We start from the raw sequence: 20,822 nt of genomic DNA on the forward strand, positions 1-20,822 counted from the left end.
GAGGGGGCTGCCTCTTCACCTACAAGCTGCTAGCCCCCCTCATCTGAGAGGGAGAAAATAGGGGGCAGCTGTCTGCCCCCTCTCTTCCACCCTTCCCTCCACCCACCCCACCCCCTCTTAGATCCCCACCAAAAGAGACGAACTCAAACATATAGAAAAGAAGTGAAAGTTCTCTCCTTACAGCCCCTATTTTAAAAAACCCTGGTTTCCCTCCCCAGGTAATAAAAAAAAACCCCTACAAGACAACTCTCAATTCCCCCCCCCCACCTCTCTTTGTCATTCCTATAAAATTAAACCCCCACCTCACAAGTGAGTGGGGGTTTATGCCTGGGGGAGTATGAGAGCCCCAACCTAGCCCCCGTTTGAGTGGATGCAGAGGGAGGTTGCCCCCTTCCTGGTGATGCTGGGGGAGGGGGTGATACCAGAGGAAGTCAGCCATTTGAGATGCCAAACCACTGTGGGGGTCACCAGCCCCCCAGGAGGAGGAGCAGGAAGAGGGGGGCAAAGACCTTGGCTTGCAAAGTGGCCCCTTTGGGGGGCAGCCCAGCCCCACTGTTTGGCCGCCCTCCACTCTGGTTCTGTCGGGGGGAGGAGGAGCCCTTCCCAGGCCGCTCCCTGCGAGGTGGGCGGGCATCGGAAGAAGGACGGGATACTGAGGGGGAACCCCCAGCCCCCCCTGCTCCAGCCCCCAAGGCCGACCGATCCACACTGTACCCAGCACCTGAGCCGCTACCGCCATCCTCATCTGGAACAGAAAACAGGGGGGGTGAGTCTCATTCTTTCTCCTCTGAATCATAGGGCAAATGGATATGTGGATGAGCCCTCGCTGGGAAGCCCCTGCCAGAGAGGGAGGGGGCAGGCTGCTCCCACTCCTTCCTGTCTAGCCACCACCCACTGATTGCTAGACAGCTATGCAAGGGGTTGGACTAGATGACCCTTGGTTCACCTTCCAACTCTACGGTTCTATGATTTGAAGAGACAAAGGCTTCCCTAGGAGCTGGGGTTGGGGGGGTGTTGGAGGGGTTAATTTATTTTATGGGCACAAATCCCCCCCCCAGGTCAGTCAGCTGTCTTCATCAATGTTTCCCAATTGGGAGCCATATGGCTCAAGGGTCCCCCAGGATATTGCAAGGCAGGCACAGGTGAAAATCATGTAAATGGGGGGCCACAGCGCAAGGTTAGGTTGTTACAAAGGGAAGTGAGGAGTGAAGGGGGGGTTAAAAATCCTGATTGGCTGGCTATCCTCTTAGCCAGGCTTCCCCAAACTAAGGACCGCGGGCCGGATGCAGCCCGAGGGACTCAAGTTTTCCAGCCTGCAGCGACCCCTGCCGCCTGCTGCCACCACCTGCTCTTACCAGCACGGTGCGGCGAGGCGTGGCTGCCCACTTTTGGGTCAGTGGAGCACCAAAAATAGCTTGTGCGCATGCGCAAGCATCATTTCCGGTGCACTTCTGGCACACAAGCTATTTCCGGCGCTCCGCTGACCCGAAAGTGGGCAGCTGCACCTTGCCTCGCTGTGTTGGTAAGAGCGGGTGGCAGTAGCAGGCGGCGGGGGTCGCCGAAAGTGCACCAGAAATAGCGCGTGCGCACGTGCATATGGGCGCGCTCCCCTGCCCTCCAGCCCACCGTGCAATCGGCACTGGAGCAACTGGCCCAAGGCCGGGTATAGAATCATAGAATCATAGAGTTGGAAGAGACCACAAGGGCCATCCAGTCCAACCCCCTGCCAAGCAGGAAACACCATCAAAGCATTCCTGACAGATGGCTGTCAAGCCTCCGCTTCAAGACCTCCAAAGAAGGAGACTCCACCACACTTCTTGGTAGCAAATTCCACTGCCGAACAGCTCTCACTGTCAGGAAGTTCTTCCTAATGTTTAGGTGGAATCTTCTTTCTTGTAGTTTGAATCCATTGCCCCGTGTCCGCTTCTCTGGAGCAGCAGAAAACAACCTTTCTCCCTCCTCTATGTGACATCCTTTTATATATTTGAACATGGCTATCAGATCACCCCTTAACCTTCTCTTCTCCAGGCTAAACATACCCAGCTCCCTAAGCCGTTCCTCATAAGGCATCGTTTCCAGGCCTTGGACCGTTTTGGTTGCCTTCTTCTGGACACGTTCCAGCTTGTCAGTATCCTTCTTGAACTGTGGTGCCCAGAACTGGACACAGTATTCCAGGTGAGGTCTGACCAGAGCAGAATATAGTGGTACTATACCTCCCTTGGTCTAAACGCTATACTCCTATTGATGCAGCCCAGAATTGCATTGGCTTTTTTAGCTGAAGCATCACACTGTTGACTCATGTCAAGTTTGTGGTATACCAAGACTCCTAAATCCTTTTCACATGTACTGCTCTCAAGCCAGGGGTCACCCATCCTGTATTTGTGCCTTTCAATTTTTTTGCCCAAATGTAGGACTTTACATTTCTCCTTGTTAAAATTCATCTTGTTTGCCGACCCCTGCTCTTAGCCAATCCCAAGCAGGTAAGGGGGTGGCTCACCAGGGCCTAGCAGCACTCCTTTGGGGAGCAGTCCTGGTTTGTTTCTGGTGGGAGGCCGATCACTGAGGCTCCTGTTTTTACCAGTAGAGCCTGCGATCCAGAACCCCCAGGTTAGGCAAGGGCGGTGGAGGGGTGGCAATAGGGAGGGCTGGGAGCTCAGGAGCTGCTTGTTGCTGCCTCCAGTGCTGGGCCCACTGGCCGCCTGGGCCTGATTCTGCAAGGCGCAGGGTGCAATCCACCCCAGTGCCTAATGGATCAGGGCCCTCAGATGTTGCCAAGGGTGCAGGGCCCATTGACAGTGAAATCCACCCCAGCACCTAACCAAGGGGACTCGTCTGGTGCTGCTAAATAACTGTCTACTCAGAAGAAAGCCACAATGAATTCAGTTGGCCTTGCTCAGTTCAGTAGACCGTGAACTCTCAGATAAGGGTTGGGGTGGGAGCGAGAGTGTTTTATCTAGCCAGCCAGGGTTCCTCCAGATGACAATATCTTTTTGCACCCGGTCAGTGAGGACTACTTGCTTTTTAACATTCTCCCATATACAGGTATACAGAACTCTCTGTGAACCGTTTGGACTGTATCTGTGGGCTTCCCCCTTTGTGTCAAACAACTGGAGTCAAATAAGTGTTGTTTACTTTTTATAATACATGGAAGAGGGATCTCACTCAGAAGGTTTTGGACTTTCCTTCCTTGGAGGTTTCTAAGCAGAGGTTGGATGGCCACCTGTCCTGGATGCTTTAGTTGAGTTTCCTACATTGCAGGGGGTTGGACTAGAAAGATGACCTTGGGGTCACTCCCAGCTCTATGATTCTGTTTTTCTGCTCCAACAATATTTTATTATGTTCCTATCATTTTATGTGATTCTATTTTGTATAAATTATAAACATTATAAATAAAACATGTATTCTATTTACAAACAAAACATTTAAATAGCTACCTTTCTACTGGTAGGACAGAGGCAGGCATGGGCAGAGCCAGGATTTTTGATGGGGGGGCAGGCTTTTGTTTGTATTGATTTTTTCTTATTGGGAGGCAGCTCCCCCCCCCGTCTCCCCTTGACTATGTCTATGGGGGGGGGGAATAGGAAGGAAACAAGGTTGGAAGGGGACTACGGTCAGAAAACAGTTGGGAAACACTGGTCTACACCAGTGCTTCCGAAACTTGGGTCTCCAGCAGTTTTTGGATTACAACTCCCATCATCCCTAGCTAGCAGGATCAATGATCAGGGATGGTGGGAATTGTAGTCCAAAACAAGTTGGAGACCCAAGTTTGGAAACCTCAAGGATCAAGGCACATCAGCTCAATAGTCAGCCAGTGAGTCAAAGTTCATATTACGTTTGAAGCTGCAGCTACTCTGTGCTTTGATATATCTGTATCTGTATCTGTAAAGCCTCCAAGCTGAATGTATATATGCACTGTATTACTGAAGCCTTATCTTCTGGACCTTAAGCTGCCATTGTGGTGACTGGAATTGAGGGCAACTCCTGCTATGTGGGTCTCCCCTCCGATTCCCAACCAGGAGAGGGGGGAGTGGGTGCCCAGAAGGGGCTTGTAGGCCTCACCTGCATCCTGGAAGTCAAGGTCCTGCCCATTGCAGGCGCCCACCAGACGGGAGGTGGCGCTGCGTAGGGCCAGGATGTGCTGCCGCGTGGGCATGTCAGGGCGCGAAATGTCCACCTCCACCTCAGGGTTGTTGATCTGGTTCACCAGCCCATCACCCGTCACATCTGGGAGGTACCTGGGAGGGGGCAAACAGAAAGCGTGGGGGGGGGAGCCTTTAGGTGGACAATGCACCAAGCACCCAGCCCCAAAAGAAACTAAGGAGAGCCTGGTGGCTGGATCAGGCCAAATGGACCCATCTGGTTCACAATCCTGTCCTCACAGTGGCCCAGTACTCCTAAGAACCCAGGAATCCAGATAGACTGCCATTGGACCTGGATCTCTGTAAGAATTTAATAAAGGCCATGCAGCTGGGTCATGTCAAAGTCTTATCCAGTCCAGCCTTCTCTTCTCATGGTGGTTGAACAGATGCCCTGAGCTCTGCATGGGAAAAGTCTTGCCCCACCCAATGACTGGGTTCACAGGCGTGCTGAGGGACTTGGGAGCAAATGTATCCCCAAAAGCCTCAGGGGTCAAGTGCCCCCTGTCCCCTCCAGCCTCAAGGGGGGAGAGAAATCCAGCCAGCCCTGCTCCCCATCTCCCCTCCCCTCAAGTCCAACCTTGCCCTTTTCTCCCTGCCTGCACCCTTAGCTGGGTCCAACCCCACCCCACCTGCCCCTCGCCTGTCCGTTCCAGCAGCTGTCCTCATTGGTGACATCAGCGGCCACCCTCTCATCACTGCAGAAGGCATGGGGCAGCATCACCCAGAAGCGCCGCATTAGACGCAGCTTCTCCTTCATATCCGACACCTGGGGGGGGGAGAAGGGGGGTGTAATTAATTTGTCCAATCCTCCTTTAAAGCAATCCAGGTTGGTGGCCATCACAGCCTCTTGGGGGAAGGAGTTCCAGAGATTAATGCAGAAGGGTTTCCTTTCCTCTGCCCCTTCCTAGGATGCCCACAAGGGGAGAAGGAGAAAAAGCTTTTCTCCATCCATTTTCTCCATGACTTGCATAATTTTATAAACTCCTCTCTCTGCGGCTTCTTTGCTTTTTCTCTAAACTAAGAAGCCCCAAGTGTTTCAACAAGCCGTCTGCTTGTTCTTATACACACCATGAGATGCAGGTTGTGGTGCTGAGTTGTCCCAGGGTGGACAGTGCCCCCCCCAAAGGGCAGCATCTCTTGGAATGCAAAAGGCTAAGGCTGACAAGACAGAAGAGGCACAAGTTCAAGGCTGAGCTCAGGGACGCACCATGCAGGTGGAGCCAGGGGGGGTCCCCACGGTACCTACCAGCCTGTCCAGGTTGGTTCCTGCTGCGGTCGTGGGCTTCTCCTCGGGCAAGTAAGTGCGGAAGCGGCGCTTGGCCTCCTCCCGGGGGGAGCGGCGAGAGCGGGCAGGGGCTGGGCGGGGGCTGCCGCAGCTCTGGAATACCTATGGGGGGCAGAAGGCACAGGTGACCCCCACAAGCACCCCAGAAACACCCACCCTGAGCTGCTCTCTCAAGTCCCCAGGAAGGCCAAAGATGCTCTGCTGCCAGAGCTGGTAGGAGACCAAAGTTCAGAGAGGAGATTCAGACGGCAAGGAAGGGGAAGCAGACTCTGTCCTGGATGCTTCAGTGGGTATTTCTGCATTGCAGGGGTGGACTAGATGGCCCCTTGGGGTCCTTTCCAACTCTGCAGGTCTATGATTCTATAACTCAACCTCAGGAAGGACTTTCTGAGGGAAAGAGCTGTGGGGCATTGGAAGGGACCACCTGGGGAGGTGGTGGGTGGTCTCTCCTCCTTCAGAGGGTTTTAAGCAGAGGTTGGATGGGCATCTGACAGGGAATCCTAGGATTGTAGGGTTGGAAGAGAACCCCCAGGATCATCTAGCCCAACCGCCTGCAAGTCAGGGATCACAGCTAAGCATCCCTGACAGATGCCTGCCCAACCTCTGCTGGTCTGTCTGCAGCTTGTTGGGACCCGTCTGTCTGAAGAGACAATGGAGTGCACCTCCAGGGGTGAAGTCAAACCACTGTTAGCAGAGCTGAATTAACTTCCCAGGGCGCAAGCCAGGGCTGTGTCTGGAGGTCCTGGGCTGCCCTGACGACGAGACACCCCCCCCCCAAGCCTTGCTGATGTGCTCCAAAGGAAAGCAAAGCAAGATGTTTGCCACCAGGGACTTCCGGTTGGACGTCATAGCGATCGGTCGCTGGAAACCTCACTGCGAGGTTCCCAGTCGTGGTAGGGGAAAGGGAGACCCGCATCTGCACTGCGGACTCCCCAAAAAAACCCAGGAAGAGCGTCCTGGGGGCATGGTGATCTGACGGGGGCTCAAGACGTCTACCCCACTCCCCGGCAAGCTCTAATAAGAGCTGCCAAGAGCGAGCGGTGCGGGAGACGGAGCCCTGTGGATCCAGTGTCTACTCCTGCTGCGAGAGGCAGCGAATGCCAGTTGTGGTGAGCTCTCAATTTCCCCCAAAAACTGGATCTAATTTGGACTGTGTTTCAGTTAAAATCGTGAGTACAATTGGATTTAATTAGAAGGAAAGAAGGAAGGGGCTTAAAATAACAGAGGTCGGTCGCTTGCCGTTGAAATAGAAAGGAGCAGTGCAACATTATATCCAAGGCAGCTGTCAAAGCAACAAGCAAAAAGAAGAAAGCTTCTGTAACTGTTTTTTGAAACTTTTAAGATTAATTTAGAGCTAACGTAGAATGGAAAAATTTACTCTTCTTCCCGGTTGTCTTGAGAGGATTAGCAGGAACAAAGATAAAATGGCTGCGGGTGTCGCAGTTTAAATGGAATTATTTTGACTATAAAGTTGTTTTTTGACCTTGGAGATGAGGAAGGAAAAATGGTCTGGTGAGTTTCAGAGAAAAACCTTGGAACTTTTGCAAGAGATAGCACAGACCTTAGGAGATTCGAACAAGACTTTACAGAACTTAGAAAGGAATGTAAAAACAATGACTGTACTGGTACCAGTGGAAATTCAGCGAAAAATAACTCCAACCCAAAACTTTTTGTCAAGTGGAATGGAAAGGAACAGCGTGGAAATGCCTATAGAGGGACTCACTTGTGGAGAAGGAGAAAATGAGAAACAAAATAAAAACTCCACTCTGCAAAAGGACACAAGAGGGATGCAACAAGCCTGGCCTGTATGTAAATATGAGAAGAACTTATGGATCAACACTTTGAAAAAGATGAAAAGAGAGCAGAAGATAGATATGAATGAATTAAGGCCCAAAGATTTGGGGAGGGTTGGAGTGGGCTGTGGCTTTTGGGTTCAGGAATTTGCGAGGGTGGGAGTGGGTTAAAAAGGATATTTATTGTTACATTTTTTGACTACATTGGTTAAGATGATGGGATCTGGATACTGGCTTAAAGTGGAATATGTGAAGAATTATTAGCTAAAAATTTCGAGACCGGAGGGAGGGAAGGGTGTAGAAAAAAGATTAAATTTAAGTGAGTAAATTTAGTTTTAATTAGGAAAATTGGCAGGGTTTAGGAAAGGTTCAGAAGTGCCTAGGAGCTGAGGTTTGGTAAAAATATATATATAAGGATTTAAGTATGATATTAATTGATTTGGTGTAATAGGATAAAGGTAAAATTTTTATAGGTGTGTAAAATAGATTTGATTATGAAATTGGAAAACTGCAAAGAGGATAGACAATGAATTCAATAGGGGGGGATTCGGGGAAGTCAATTGACAATGAAATTAAGGAAAAGATGAATGTTTGGCCTAGGGAAATAGGCCAGACTTAAGCAATGATTTTTTTTGTACGTTAAATATGTTAAAATTGTTTAATGTTTTCCCCTGTGTGAGAGGGGAGTGGAAATTTGCTCCCCCCAGTGAGGGGGGGGGAGGATGAATAAATTTAACGACTATGTAATGTGCTTAAAACTGTAAAAACCAATAAATTTTTGATTAATAATAATAATAATGATGATGATGATGATGATGATGTTTGCCACCAGCTTGGCTGCAGGGGATGCTGGAATGAGGCATACGAGGCGCTATCCAAGTATCTTAGGGACTCCACTCTGGATTGGTCTCAGGTGTGCTCCTGAGTCTGCCTGCAGGTGGGTTGGCATAAGAAGAAGGAGGGGAGTCAGATTCTCCCTGTCCCCCCTCACACACCTTGGCCGAGATTTGCACGCTGTGCTCCTGCAGGAACATGATCGCCTCCGAAATCTTCACTCCGATGGAGTCAGCCGCCAGTTCGAAGTTAAAGGGCCCCCCGAGGCGCTCAGCCAATTGGGTCAAAGCATCTTGGAGGGAGAAAGAGGGAGTGAGCCAAGGGGGCTAGGCTGGGGCAAGGGGAAAGAGCTTCCCCCCCGCCCAAAGACCCTGTCAACTTGCACCAAGCCTAACAGCCAGCCAGACTCAGACTTTCATTTTGCCTTTCTACCAACAAACCCAGGCTGGCATTCATTTTGGTTCCCGCATGGCAGGGGTTAGACTAGATGCCCCTTGGTGCCCCTTCCAGCTCTACCAGTCTAAGAAGTCCCCTCTAGATATATGGCAAGCTGACCCTCAAGGCCTCCATGGAGCTTCCCGACTGATCAGATTTCTCCGGCTGAAGTCCAAGACTCAGCTATGCCCATTGCACCACGCTGCCTCGCAGTTGGACTAAAATGCCACTTCAGGACAAGCTCTCCCCTTGTCCAACCCTGCCTCCTGCCACTTCCCACTGCCAGCCTTTTCCCCAGCTCTCCTCCCCTCCCCCGGGGTGGGCTCACCAAGAAAGCGTTCCCACTCGGGGTCCAGCTCCGCTGCGCTGGCAAAGCAGCCCTTCATGACGTTGAGGCAGAATCCGTTGCAGGGCTTGAGGGCCGGAGTCCCACGGCAAAGTGGGCAGTAGGAGAGGCGCATGTGGGCACTGCGGCACTCTCCGCTGGGAGAGAGCTGGGGGGAGAAATGTGGGGGGGGACACACCAGATTGAGCATTTGGCAGCCCAAGGATTCCCCAGGAGGCACAGAGAGGTCACCCTTTGGAACTCCCTGCCTATTGACCTTCACTGCATTCTCCATTAGGCAAGCCTAGCATTTGACCCTCCCTGTGATCAGAGCTTGGATGTTTTGCCCACTGTCCAGTGCAGATTCCTGGGGAAAGAGAGTCGAGGTGCCAGAAGCACCACCTGGGTCAGGAACGCTCTCCGAGGCGCTTTAGGACAATCACAAAGTTTGCAGGAGCCTTGTGGATCAGGTCAATCTCACAGTTGGCTGGCCAGAGTCCCCTAAAGGAGACCTGCAATGGAAACACCCTCGGCATGTGCTCAGAGAAACTCTTTGTGATGGCAGCAAAGGAAAAGTGCTCTCCGCATGGTCAATTACACCCCCCACCCGTCTCTCTTTTCTCAAGTCTACAGACGAAACCCTCAGAAGAGCATCATAAGATCCTTCTGCATCAGGCCAAAGGGGGACTTTCTGGTCCAGCTTCCTGTTCTCATGGTGGCCAAGCAGATGCCTGTGGGAAACCCAGAATCAGGATTCGGATGCAAGAGCCACTCTCCCCTCTTGCAGTTTCCAGCAAGTGGTATTATTGAGAAGCACCTGCACTGCACTAGATGACCCTCGGGGATCCCTTCCCACTCTAGGTTAACGGTTCTGTGTGAAGTAGGCCTTCCTTTTATCTGGAGATATTTGCAAGGCAGAAGCGACTGATCTGATATCCTCCCAACATCGCTGCTCCTTTGGAGAGGAATTTGGCAGCAATGTGGGGTGTGGGGAGAGGGAAGGTGGGGGCAGTGGAGCAAACTGGCCTGCTAGGGAGCACGGCTGGGTGGGGGCAGGAAATAATAATAATAATAATATCCTGCCCATCTAGGCTCCTTCCCTCTAGCAAGATGCCTGCAGGAGTGTAAACCTTCTCCCCACAGCCAGGGGGCAGCTCACCCAGGCCAGGCTTCTCACCTTGACCGCCTGGACCACCACGTCTCGTCCGGTTGCCAGACCCTGGACAAAGGCTCGAGCGGCAATGAAGGCACGAGTCACCTGCAGGGGAGCAGGACAAGAGGAGCCAGGAAGGCAGCTGAGCAGCTGGACACACGCATGCATGCACACAGCCCTGGACGGCCCACCCCTGAGGCAAGGCGAGCCAGGACCCACAGGAGCGGAAATGCACGGCCCACTGCTGCTACAAATGTGGAGCATGCCCTGGAGGTAGATTCTGCCCTCCACCCAATGCTGCAGTGGCCTCCTGGCCAATACAAGGCACTGCTGGTCTCTCCCCCTGCCTTGTTCCCAATGTAGATCTTCATCCCCAGCTTGTTCTTGTTGTAGATCTTCACTCACCTGCCTTCTCTGGCCAAGAGGTGAGAGGGAATTTTGTGTTTTGCCTCAGGTGCCAACATGTTGGGGCCCAACCCTGCACCACCCACCCACATCTGACCCTCCCACCCACCTGCCCCACAGTCATGCAGGGCTAAGGTTGCCATACGCCCATGAAATCCCAGACATGTCCTCTTTTGGGGGGCCAACATGCCCATCCAGGGAAATTTTTACATTTTAAAGGGAATGTCCAGGGTGGGGGGTATTTATTTATTTATGGGTTGTGCAATTTGTTTTGTTTGTTTTGTTTTTTGCTTGGGTGGGGGCTGCTCTGCACCCCACGGCCATGGCCAGCCCAAGCAACTCGGGTTGTCCTCTTTTTTGCTCTTCAAGATATGGCAGCCCCATGCAGGGATGAGTGTGTGTGGATCAGTGGCTGAGAGCTGGATCTATGGGTAATCCATCTGTGCCCAGAGTTGGTGGAGAACTCAGGCACAGCAGGAAGCCAACTGTTTATGCTCTTGATCCTGCGCACAAAGTCAGGGACACCTCAGTCAACATTTTTGGACTTCTTCCAGCTCAACTTTGCCTTTTGCCCCACAGCTGAGGGCTGACATGAGCCCCAGAGAAGTGGGGGTCCCTGTGGCCTGAGCCCTTCCCTTACAAGTGCATGAGAAGAGAGCTGCTGGATCAGGCCTGGGGCCCAGCTAGATACTCGTCAGAAGTATGCCAGCAGGATCCAAGCACAATAGCCTTTCTCCCCTCCTGGGGTTTCAGGTGCATCGCTGCCTCTAAATGTGGAGGCAGAGCAGGGCCAGTCTGGCCAGTAGCCCTGGAGAGCTCCCTCCTCCTCTGTGCATCTGTCCATTGCTCTTTGGAAGTTAGTGGACATCCCCCCTGTGGGAAGGAGTTCCATGGGTTCACTATGTGTCAAATGAAGAAGCAAGAGGGTGTTGTGGCATCCCAGGGAGGGTCAGGGGTGGACTCACCTGCAGGCGGAGCTGGCGGGGGCTGTCCCCAAAGGCCCGCAGCCCCTCTGCCTGGTGCCCTACACACTCCAGGTAGCCTTCAGGGAAGCTGTACTGGGGGTTGAGCAGGGGCAGCATCCGCTCCAGCAGACGGGCCCAGAAGTCGCTCAGGGCCTCATCCAGGCCGGGTCGTGCTCCTTGCAGGTGGCGCTGCAGCTCCACAAACAGCCCCTGGAAGAGGCGGGCATGCTGGGCATAGAGGTGCCCATAGGACCGAGTGAACATGGCCTGGAGGGACTGCTCTGCCCCGGCCAGGAGCTCCCGGAAGAAGTCTGTGGGGGCAGGGAGGTGCACGGAGGAAGAGGAAGAAGGAAAGGAAGAGGAGGAAGAAGGTAGGATGAGCCAAAACCCTGCCTCCGAAAAAGGAACCTTCTCCTGAGTATGTGCACATTGCACTTCCCTCACTACTGCCCCCCTCTGGGGTGTAGGACAAAGGCTTCCAGGGAGCCGCAAGCTGCAGTGGCCCATTGCACAACTTAGGGGTGCAAAGCGGGTGTGCAGTTGGCTGGAAATTGGAAACCAGGAGAGTGGGGAAGCCACGAGCCAAGTGGGGGGGGGCAGACCAGCTTCCTCTGCTACTCAGGGCAAAAGGCCCCCCTCCTCACCCCAGGAGCTCCCTTGGCCAAGAAGTCCCCCCCCCCCGGCCCAGCTTTCTTCAGGATCCAGAGCAGAACTGGCATAGGGAACAGGGAGGTGCTGGAACCCTCCTCCCACCTCACCGTGGAAGCGGCGCTGGCGGGAGCCCAGGGTGCTGAGCAGGAAGCCGGCCGCCTCTCCTACCAGGCCCTGGAGGTCCCCCTGGCTCTGCTCACTCAGACGCTCCTCCGTCTCGCTGGCGCAGCAGGTGTATTCCTGGGGGCAGATGCGCAGGTGCTCTCCTGGGGGGGGGGAGAGGATTGCTGTTAGTCTGCCTGGCCCCACAGCTTGAGGAAAGTGCCCCCCACCCCTCATGGGGGAACAAAGGTGGTGGCAGCCTCCCCAGTCCCACATTGTAGAGTCGGAAGGGATCCTGAGAGCAGGGGCGGAGCAAGGGGGTGGGGGGTGGTCCGCCCCGGGTACTGCCCGGGGGTGACACTCTGGGGGCAGGCCCCACCCCCGTGATCAACACCGTCAGCGCAACTTTTAAAAGGCTGCAACGCGCGAACAGCAGCACAGCGCCTGTGCTGCCTTCCACGCGCTGCAGCCTTAAAGGTTGCCGCACCACACGGAAGGCGTGCTGGGCGATCGCGCCCACCATCTTGGGTGTACTTCACAAGTCCACACATGCACAGTCCACCCAGGAGGCTGCACACGTCAGGGCGCGCGTGCTAGGGAGCGGCGCACCACCTCCCAGGGAGGGGTGCCTTCAAGTTTGCCACCCGGGCGGCAAAGCGGCTCGCTACGCCTCTGCCTGAGAGTCCTCTAGTCCAACCCCCTGCAACACATGAGTCTCAGAGAGTGTTTTTTGGGGGGTGTGGCAAAATTGCAGCTGGGGCAGTTCCCGCATAAGCACATGAGAAAGTCAATGGTGGCCTAGTGGTTAGCATGCCTGGTTAGGACCTGGGAGAGACCAGAGTTCAAATTCCCCCACTCAGCAACCTCCGGGGCCAGTCACTGCCTTCTCTCTGCCTAGCGGACCTCACAGGCTTGTGAGGAGAAAACGGAAAAGGGAAAGAGAACTAGGGGCATCACCATGAACATGCCTGGAGAAAAAGAGGTGCTCTGGAGGTACAATAAATAAATAAGCAAGCTAAGAGAAATGGAGGGGGCTGGGGGTATTCCTCCTTGCTAGCACAGGGGATGCCCCCCAACTCCACAGAACACGGAGAGGCGTAGAGGGGCTTCTGAAGCGCTGAGGAGGCAGAGAAGAGGCAGCGAACGGGTGCGGGGGGCGCTGGCTGCTTGTGTCCCTCGGCCGGGGAAGCGTCCCTCCACGAGGCTGGAATGGGCTGACGGAGAAAACGTCCCGTCGGACTTTGGAAAATGGGGGGCTTCCCCGCAACTTCTGCCCGTAAGACCCAGAGAAAAGGGGCAATGGCGGGACAGGGGGCAGTCCCCACGGACGCGCGGGGGGAGGAGTGTCGCGAGCCCTGCTGCTCGCTCTGCGGCCGCCTTGTCCAAGCGAGGGGGGCGTGCGAGGGCGCCTTCCCTGCAACTTCCTTCCGAGACCCAGAGAAGAGGGGCGATGGGGACCGGACCCACGCGAGACGCCCCTCTTCCTGATCCACGTCCATCCTGCAGACGCCCGGGAAAGTTTGCTGCCCGCGCGCCCGGCGGTGCCAGGACGGGGCGCTCGCTTACCGGAGATGAGGCTGGGCGGCAGCGAGGCGAGGGCGAAGCCGCGCCTGGCCAGCGCCTGCCGGCTCTCCGCGCAGCTCCGCGCCGCCCCGCGCACCTCTCCGCCAGCGGCGGCGGCGGCGGCGGCGGCACAAAGGAGCGGCAGGAGGAGGAGGCGCAGCGGCGCCATGGAGGGAGAAACGCCCCTGAGGGCGAGGCCGGCCGGGGAAGGAGCGTGCCGCCGCCGCCGGGAAGCGCGCAAGGGAGCGCGGCGCAGCGCGGCGCAGCGCAGGAGAACAGCCGGAGACAATGGCAAGGGCCAGCCCGCGCCCGCCGCCGCCGCCCGGCCCTAGCGCCGCCCGGCCCGGCGGGCGAGAGACAATGGGGGCCGCGCGGGGGGCTCGGAGGGGAGGAGACAGGGAGGGAGGGGTCCTAGCGCCCTCCGCCTCTCCTGCCGGGCCAGAGGGGCGGATGCAGGACGGCGGGGGCGGAGAGAGAATCCGATCCTGCTGGGGGGGGGGGAGAGCGGGCCAGAGGGGCAGAGGGACCCAGGTGCTTCCCCTCTCGCGGTCCATGAGTCCAGCGCCGAAGCGGTTGGGTGCCACTTGTCTGGAAGAGCCCTCGCCAAGGCACGTCGAAGCTGCCTCGGAGCGACTGGGTGGCTTCTGTGCTGATGGTTGGGCTAGATGACCCTCGTAATCCCTTCCCACTCTTCAAGTCTATGATTCTATGCTTCTACCTGGGGGACCCAAGGAGATCCATCCACTGAGTCCTCTTCGTCCATTTCCGTCCAGCCAGCTGCTTCTGGGAGTCCAGCGGAGGCAGCCCTCCTCTGCTTGACTGCCTGTTTTCTGCGGTGGCCTTGGCACGCAGATGCCTCCTGCTGCCTCTGATCATGGAGGCTCCATTGTGCTGCTGCCCTGGTCAATGAGCCGCCGACGCTGCCCAGACCCACCTGAAACATATTCACCTCCCCAGTCTCTCATTCACCACACCTGGGCGAGGAATTATAGACTCGTAGAGTTGAAAGATCATGGCCACTGGTCCCATCACCTCCTGGCAAATAGAAGGGGAAGAAATGGAGGCAGAGATTTTACTTTCTTGGGGTCCATGATCACTGCAGATGGTGACAGCAGTCACGAAATTAAAAGACGCCTGCTTCTTGGGAGAAAAGCAATGACAAACCTACACAGCATCTTAAAAAGCAGAGACATCACCTTGCCGACAAAGGTCCAACTTCCAAGAGACTGCGATCTACTCACAGAGTTAAAGACTGGCAGTGATCTACCCCCTTTTTTTAGGGGAGCCAAACTTGTTGGGCTTCTTTGGGGGGCAGTGATCTACCACAGATGTCCAGTGATCTACCGGTACATCACAATCTACCTGTTAGACGTGCCTGGTATAGTTAAAGCTATGGTTTTCCCAGTAGTAATGTACGGAAGTGAGAGCTGGACCATAAAGAAGGCTGATCGCCGAAGAATTGATGCTTTTGAATTTTGGTGCTGGAGGAGTCTCTTGAGAGTCCCATGGACTGCAAGAAGATCAAACCTATCCATTCTGAAGGAAATCAGCCCTGAGTGCTCACTGGAAGGCAGGGGCGTCGCTAGGGGGGTGCGGTGGGGGCGGTACGCCCCCGGGCGACAGGGGCAACAAGCAGCGGGTGGGGGTGACAAGCGGCGGGTGGGGGTGACAAGCGGCGGCCCCTCCCGCCACTCCCCACGCAACGCCGGTCACCCTGGGAGCAGCAGCGCTGCATGGACGGGGTGCTCCCTCGGCCGTGCGCTGCTGCTCCTGGGGCGACTGAGCGAGCGGTGGCGTGTGGGGGTGACAAGCGGCAGCCTCTCCCGCCATTCCCAAGCAGTGCCGCTCCCTCCGTCACTCAAGGAGCAACAGCGCACGGCCGAGCGAGCGCCCAGTCCGTGCAGCGCTGCTGCTCCCGGGGTGACCAGCCGTGCGTGGGGAGTGGCGGGAGGGGCTGCCGCTTGTCACCCCCACGCGCTGGGAATGGTGGGAGGGGCTGCCGCTTGTCACCCCCACGCGCTGCCACTCGCTCCGTTGCCCCGGGAGCGGCAGCGCACGGCCGAGGGAGCACCCCGTCTGATGTGTGCGGTGCTGCTGCTCCCGGGGCAACGGAGCGAACGGCGGCACGTGGGGGTGACAAGCGGCAGCCCCTCCCACCATTCCCACGCGCTGCCGCTCCCTCCGTCACCCTGGGAGCGGCAGCGCACGGCCTGACGACGGAGTGCGCCTGCGCGACATTTCGCGCAGGCGCACTCTGTCGTCGGACCGCCGCTTCCACAGCCTCCTTTTGAGCCGCAGAGCTTAAAAGCGGGCTCTTCGGCTTAAAAGAGGGCTGCAGAAGCAGCGGCGGCACTCCCGGAAACGCCCTGGGGGCGGGGCGTCATGACGGCACAATGTGATGTCACGACGCCCCGCCCCCGGGGCGTTTCCTTTGCCGCCCCGAGTACCGCAGAGCCTTTCTCCGCCACTGCTGGAAGGACAGATCCTGAAGCTGAGGCTCCAGTACTTTGGCCACCTCATGGGAAGAGAAGACTCCCTGGAAAAGACCCTGGTGCTGGGAAAGATGGAGGGCACGACAGAGGACGAGATGGTTGGACAGTGTTCTCGAAGCTACCAACATGAGTCTGACCAAACTGCGGGAGGCAGTGGAAGACGAGTGCCTGGCGTGCTCTGCTCCATGGTGTCACGAAGAGTCGGACACGACTAAAGGACTAAACAACAACAAAATCCTCTTGTTCGCCTTTTATAAACTATAAACGAGCCTTTCTTCACAGGAGCGTCATTTGGGATGCCTTTCCTGAACCCTCTCCAACTCTGCAATATCCTTCTCGAGGCGAGGCGAACAGAACTGGACACAACACTATTGCACATGCTGTTGTGCCCGAGATTTCTGTTCTACGGGCATTGCGATGCTTCCTGGAGCCGGAGCCGCATCCACAGCGGAGCAGGCGCTGCCTTTGCTGGTAGTGCTTAAGGAGCGGCTGGAGCGAGGCCTGTCGGGGGTCTGTGGGTCGCATCCTTCCTGTCCCGCAGGGAGCTGTCCCGTGCGTGACCTCACGTGCCTCTTCCAGCCCCGAGCAAGTGAGCGCCCGGATCCTGATGGGGGGGGAGGAGTCTGCAGTTGCCCTTCCCCGGGCAAGCAGTAGGGGGCGATGCTGAGACAGGGAGGACCCAGCGCTGGAAAGTAGGAGAGACGTACTGTATTGGAACGTACTGTATTTTGAATTATGGTGCTGGAGGAGACTCTTGAGAGTCCCATGGACTGCAAGAAGATCAAACCTATCCATCCCCAAAGAAATCAGCCCTGAGTGCTCACTGGAAGGACAGATCCTGAAGTTGAGGCTCCAGTACTTTGGCCACCTCATGAGAAGAGAAGACTCCCTAGAAAAGACCCTGATGTTGGGAAAGATGGAGGGCACAAGGAGGAGGGGACGACAGAGGATGAGATGGTCGGACAGTGTTCTCGAAGCGACTGGCATGAGTTTGGCCAGGGGTGCCTGCCGTGCTCTTGTCCATGGGGTCACGAAGAGTCGGACACGACTGAATGACTGAACAACAACAACAACTGTATTGGAATCACAGAATGGCAGAGTGGGAAGGGACCCCCCCAAGGGCCATCTAGTCCAGCCACCTTCATTAATGCAGGAATCGCAGCTAACGAATTCCTGACCTCTGTTTTAAAATCCTTCCAATGAATCACAGAATCATAGAATCCTAAGGTTGGAAGGGATCCCCAAGGAGTCAAGGACCATCTAGCCCAACCCCCAGCAACGCAAGAATCACAGCTGATGGGTGGCCACGGGACTTCTCTTTAAAAGCCTCCAGGGAGAGGAGATGCCTCTTCTGGCTTTGCCCAGCCATCCTAGGACAACCTCAATGTAACGAAAGTTCACTTCTGAGAGAAGTGTTGAGTCGGGCCATATTCCACGCAGAACAAAAGCTCCCGCTGTTCCTTCGAGATTCTGCCTGGTGGGTTGACTGCCCTGCTTTCAATGAATTAACAGCCCCGTCCTCCTTCCCTATAGTTTGAGATAAGGAGCTGAACGATCCTACAGCCGATTAAAATGCAGGGGTGATGGGAAAGGGGGGGCAGGAAGAGATCGTGTCGCCCCTGCAGCAACATGGCTCTTCTCCACCCAATGGCAGCTCAACCTTGAGAGGAGGAGGGGGATATAAAGGTAAAGGGACCCCTGACCAATAGGCAGGGGCATCGCTGGGGAGGGGCGGTAGGGGCGGTACGCCCCCAGTGACAGGGGAGGGTGGGGGGTGACAAGCGGCGGGTGGGGGTGACAAGCGGCGGCCCCTCCCTCCACTCCCACGCGCCGCCGCTCCTTCCGTCACCCCGAGCGAGCACCCCGTCTGTGCAGCGCTGCTCCTCCTGGGGTGACCGGTGGTGCGTGGGGAGTGGCAGGAGGGGCCGCCGCTTGTCACCCCCACGCATCGCCGCTCATTCCGTTGCCGTGGGAGCAGCAGCGTACAGTGTGTGGCACGGTGGCACGTGGGGTGACAAGCGGCGGCCCCTCCCACCACTCCTACGCGCCGCCGCTCCCTCCGTCACCCAGCAGCAGCAGCGCACAGCCCGCCTCCAGCCAGTGGCGAAAAAAGCTGCTGAAAGAGGGGGCTTTCCCCCTTTCAGCGGCTTTTTTCGCCGCTCCGCTCCCTGCCCGCTGTGCTCAGGGAGTGGAGCCCGGGGGGAAAGGACAGGGGCAGGCCAGTGAGGGGAATGACACCCCCCTCGCTGGCCCAACCCTTCTCCTTTCCCCGGGACGGCTCCGCTCACAGAGCCCAGCTGGAGAGGGGCAGGCCAACTGGCCAGGGCGGAGGCGTCGTTCCGTGCGCATGCGTGATGACATCATGCGCATGGAGCGACGCCCCGCCCCCATGGGTGCCGCTTGGCTTGCCACCCCCGGCTGCCCAGAGGCTAGCTACGCCCCTGCCAATAGGTGCAGTGCGGAGGACTCTGGGGTTGCGGAGCTCATCTCGCTTTACTGGCCAAGGGAGCTGGTGGTACAGCTTCTGGGTCATGTGGCCAGCTTGACTAAGCTGCTTCTGGTGAACCAGAGCAGTGCCCGGAAACGCCTTTAACCTTCCTGCCAGAGCGGTACCTATTTATTTACTTGCATTTTCACCAGCTTTCAAACTGCTAGGTGGACAGGAGCTGAGACCGAACAACGGGAGTTCCCCCCGACCCCGTCCTGGGGATTCGAACTGCCAACATTCTGATCAGCAAGCCCTACGCTCAGTGGTTTAGACCACATCGCCAACCGTGAAACTCCCTCCCACAAATATTATGCAAGTGGGAGGCGCCCCCTGTTGGAAAGTGAGAGTTGGGAAAGATATGCCTATTCTCCAGTAGCAGAGTTCAGCGCAATAGAGATTGCTCCAGGAACTTTTAAAATTGGTTACATTTCATCACCTGCCTTTAAACAAACACTTAGGCTACAATAAACCACAGGCACTTAACTTTGCAAATAAGGCATTATTTTACTCACAGATTTGCCAGAAGTTACAGCAAACAAGTCTCTATTCGCTGGCAGTAAAACGAAGAACAAAAAAAGAGGCTCCAAACGACTTCAAAAGAAAAGTATGTACAGTACTTTGTTTCCTTACGAAAAAGATCATGCAATATTGGGGTTAGCAAAGATGCAGGCTTTAATATCGCCCTGAGAAGCAGGGAGCAGAGGCTGCTGAGAGCGGACTAAGCCACTTGCAGCCTGAGGTCTTATATCCGCTTAACTCTTTCATACATGGAAGTGTGGGTCAGTAGCTGTATATTGCAGCACCCTCAGTATCCAATGCTCTGGGAAGTCCGTTGTGACTGAGCCAGGGAGCGAGGGTGCCCACATGGGGGCCACAGACATGGAAGGAGCAGGTCAGCTCATGGGGGGTCTCTTCTCCCAGTACACACAGCCCTGCCCCACCAGACACGCAAAGCATTAATCATTAACCCAGCGCACCGTTAAAATGTGAAATTCTCTCCCCAAGGACGGAGGAGGAAGTGGTGGTTTTAAAAGATTAGACCAATTAATGGAGGAGACGGCTATCAATGGCTTCTATCCACAAGTGCTCTGCTCTGCCTCCACCTTCGGTGGTCGTGATTCTTCTGTTCTGAATCCCAGTTGCTCAAAACCGCAGCAGGAGAGAGTTGCTCTTGAGCTCAAATTGTTGCTTGTAGGCAACTGTTTGGCCACTGTGAGAAAAAGATGTGAGCCGCCCTGAGACCTTCGGGTATAAGGCGGTCTAGAAATAAAGTAGTAGTAGTAGTAGTAGTAGTAGTAGTAGTAGTAGTAAAGATGTAGGACTGGATGGGCTACTGGCCTGATCTAGCAGGCTCTTTTTACATTCTTCTGTACATACATGCATACATACATACATACATACATACATACATACATACATACATACATAGGAACTGAACAAATGGATTCAAACAGCAAAAAAGGAGATTCCAACTGAACAACCAAGTCAGGCTGAATGCTTTGGGGGTTATTTTCATGAGGAAAGAGAGTTGCAGGCCCTACAGCAGTGACTGCAAAGAGCAAATGCTTGAGGGCATCCTGATCAAGTTTGCAGATGACACCAAATTGGGAGGGGTGGCTAATACCCCAGAGGACAGGATCACACTTCAAAATGACCTTAACAGATTAGAGAACTGGGCCAAAGCAAGCAAGATGAATTTTAACAGGGAGAAATGTAAAGTACTACACTTGGGCAAAAAAATGAAAGGCGCAAATACAAGATGAGTGACACCTGGCTTGAGAGCAGTACATGTGAAAAGGATCTAGGAGTCTTGGTAGACCATAAATGTGACATGAGTCAACAGTGTGATGCAGCAGCTAAAAAGGCCAATGCAATTCTGGGCTGCACCAATAGGAGTATAGCATCTAGATCTGAAGAAGTGTGCATGCACACGAAAGCTCATACCAAGAACAAACTCAGTTGGTCTCTAAGGTGCTACTGGAAAGAATTTCCTATTTTGTTTCGACTATGGCAGACCAACACGGCTACCCACCTGTAACTAGATCAAGGGAAGTAATAGTACCACTGTATTCCGCTCTGGTCAGACCTCACCTGGAATACTGTGTCCAGTTCTGGGCACCACAGTTCAAGAAGGATACTGACAAGCTGGAACGTGTCCAGAGGAGGTCAACCAAAATGGTCCAAGGCCTGGA

The 20,822-nt window shown here is 55.1% G+C and overlaps 1 protein-coding gene across 1 annotated transcript; it reads right to left on the reverse strand.

Annotated features, from left to right (window-relative positions):
• Positions 1 to 361: 361 nt before the first annotated feature.
• Positions 362 to 13,870, reverse strand: LOC117059115 (glypican-6-like). The gene is made up of 10 exons (XM_033170641.1): positions 13,654 to 13,870; positions 12,093 to 12,251; positions 11,335 to 11,645; positions 9,989 to 10,069; positions 8,815 to 8,980; positions 8,213 to 8,343; positions 5,386 to 5,526; positions 4,769 to 4,905; positions 4,060 to 4,235; positions 362 to 745 (listed from the first exon to the last, which is right to left on the reverse strand). The coding sequence occupies exons 1-10, from the start codon at positions 13,817 to 13,819 to the stop codon at positions 465 to 467; spliced, it is 1,749 nt and encodes a 582-aa protein (XP_033026532.1). The 5' UTR covers positions 13,820 to 13,870; the 3' UTR covers positions 362 to 464.
• Positions 13,871 to 20,822: the final 6,952 nt, after the last annotated feature.

The sequence above is a fragment of the Lacerta agilis genome, chromosome 14 (assembly GCF_009819535.1).
Source record: "Lacerta agilis isolate rLacAgi1 chromosome 14, rLacAgi1.pri, whole genome shotgun sequence".
Taxonomy (NCBI): Eukaryota; Metazoa; Chordata; class Lepidosauria; order Squamata; family Lacertidae; genus Lacerta; species Lacerta agilis.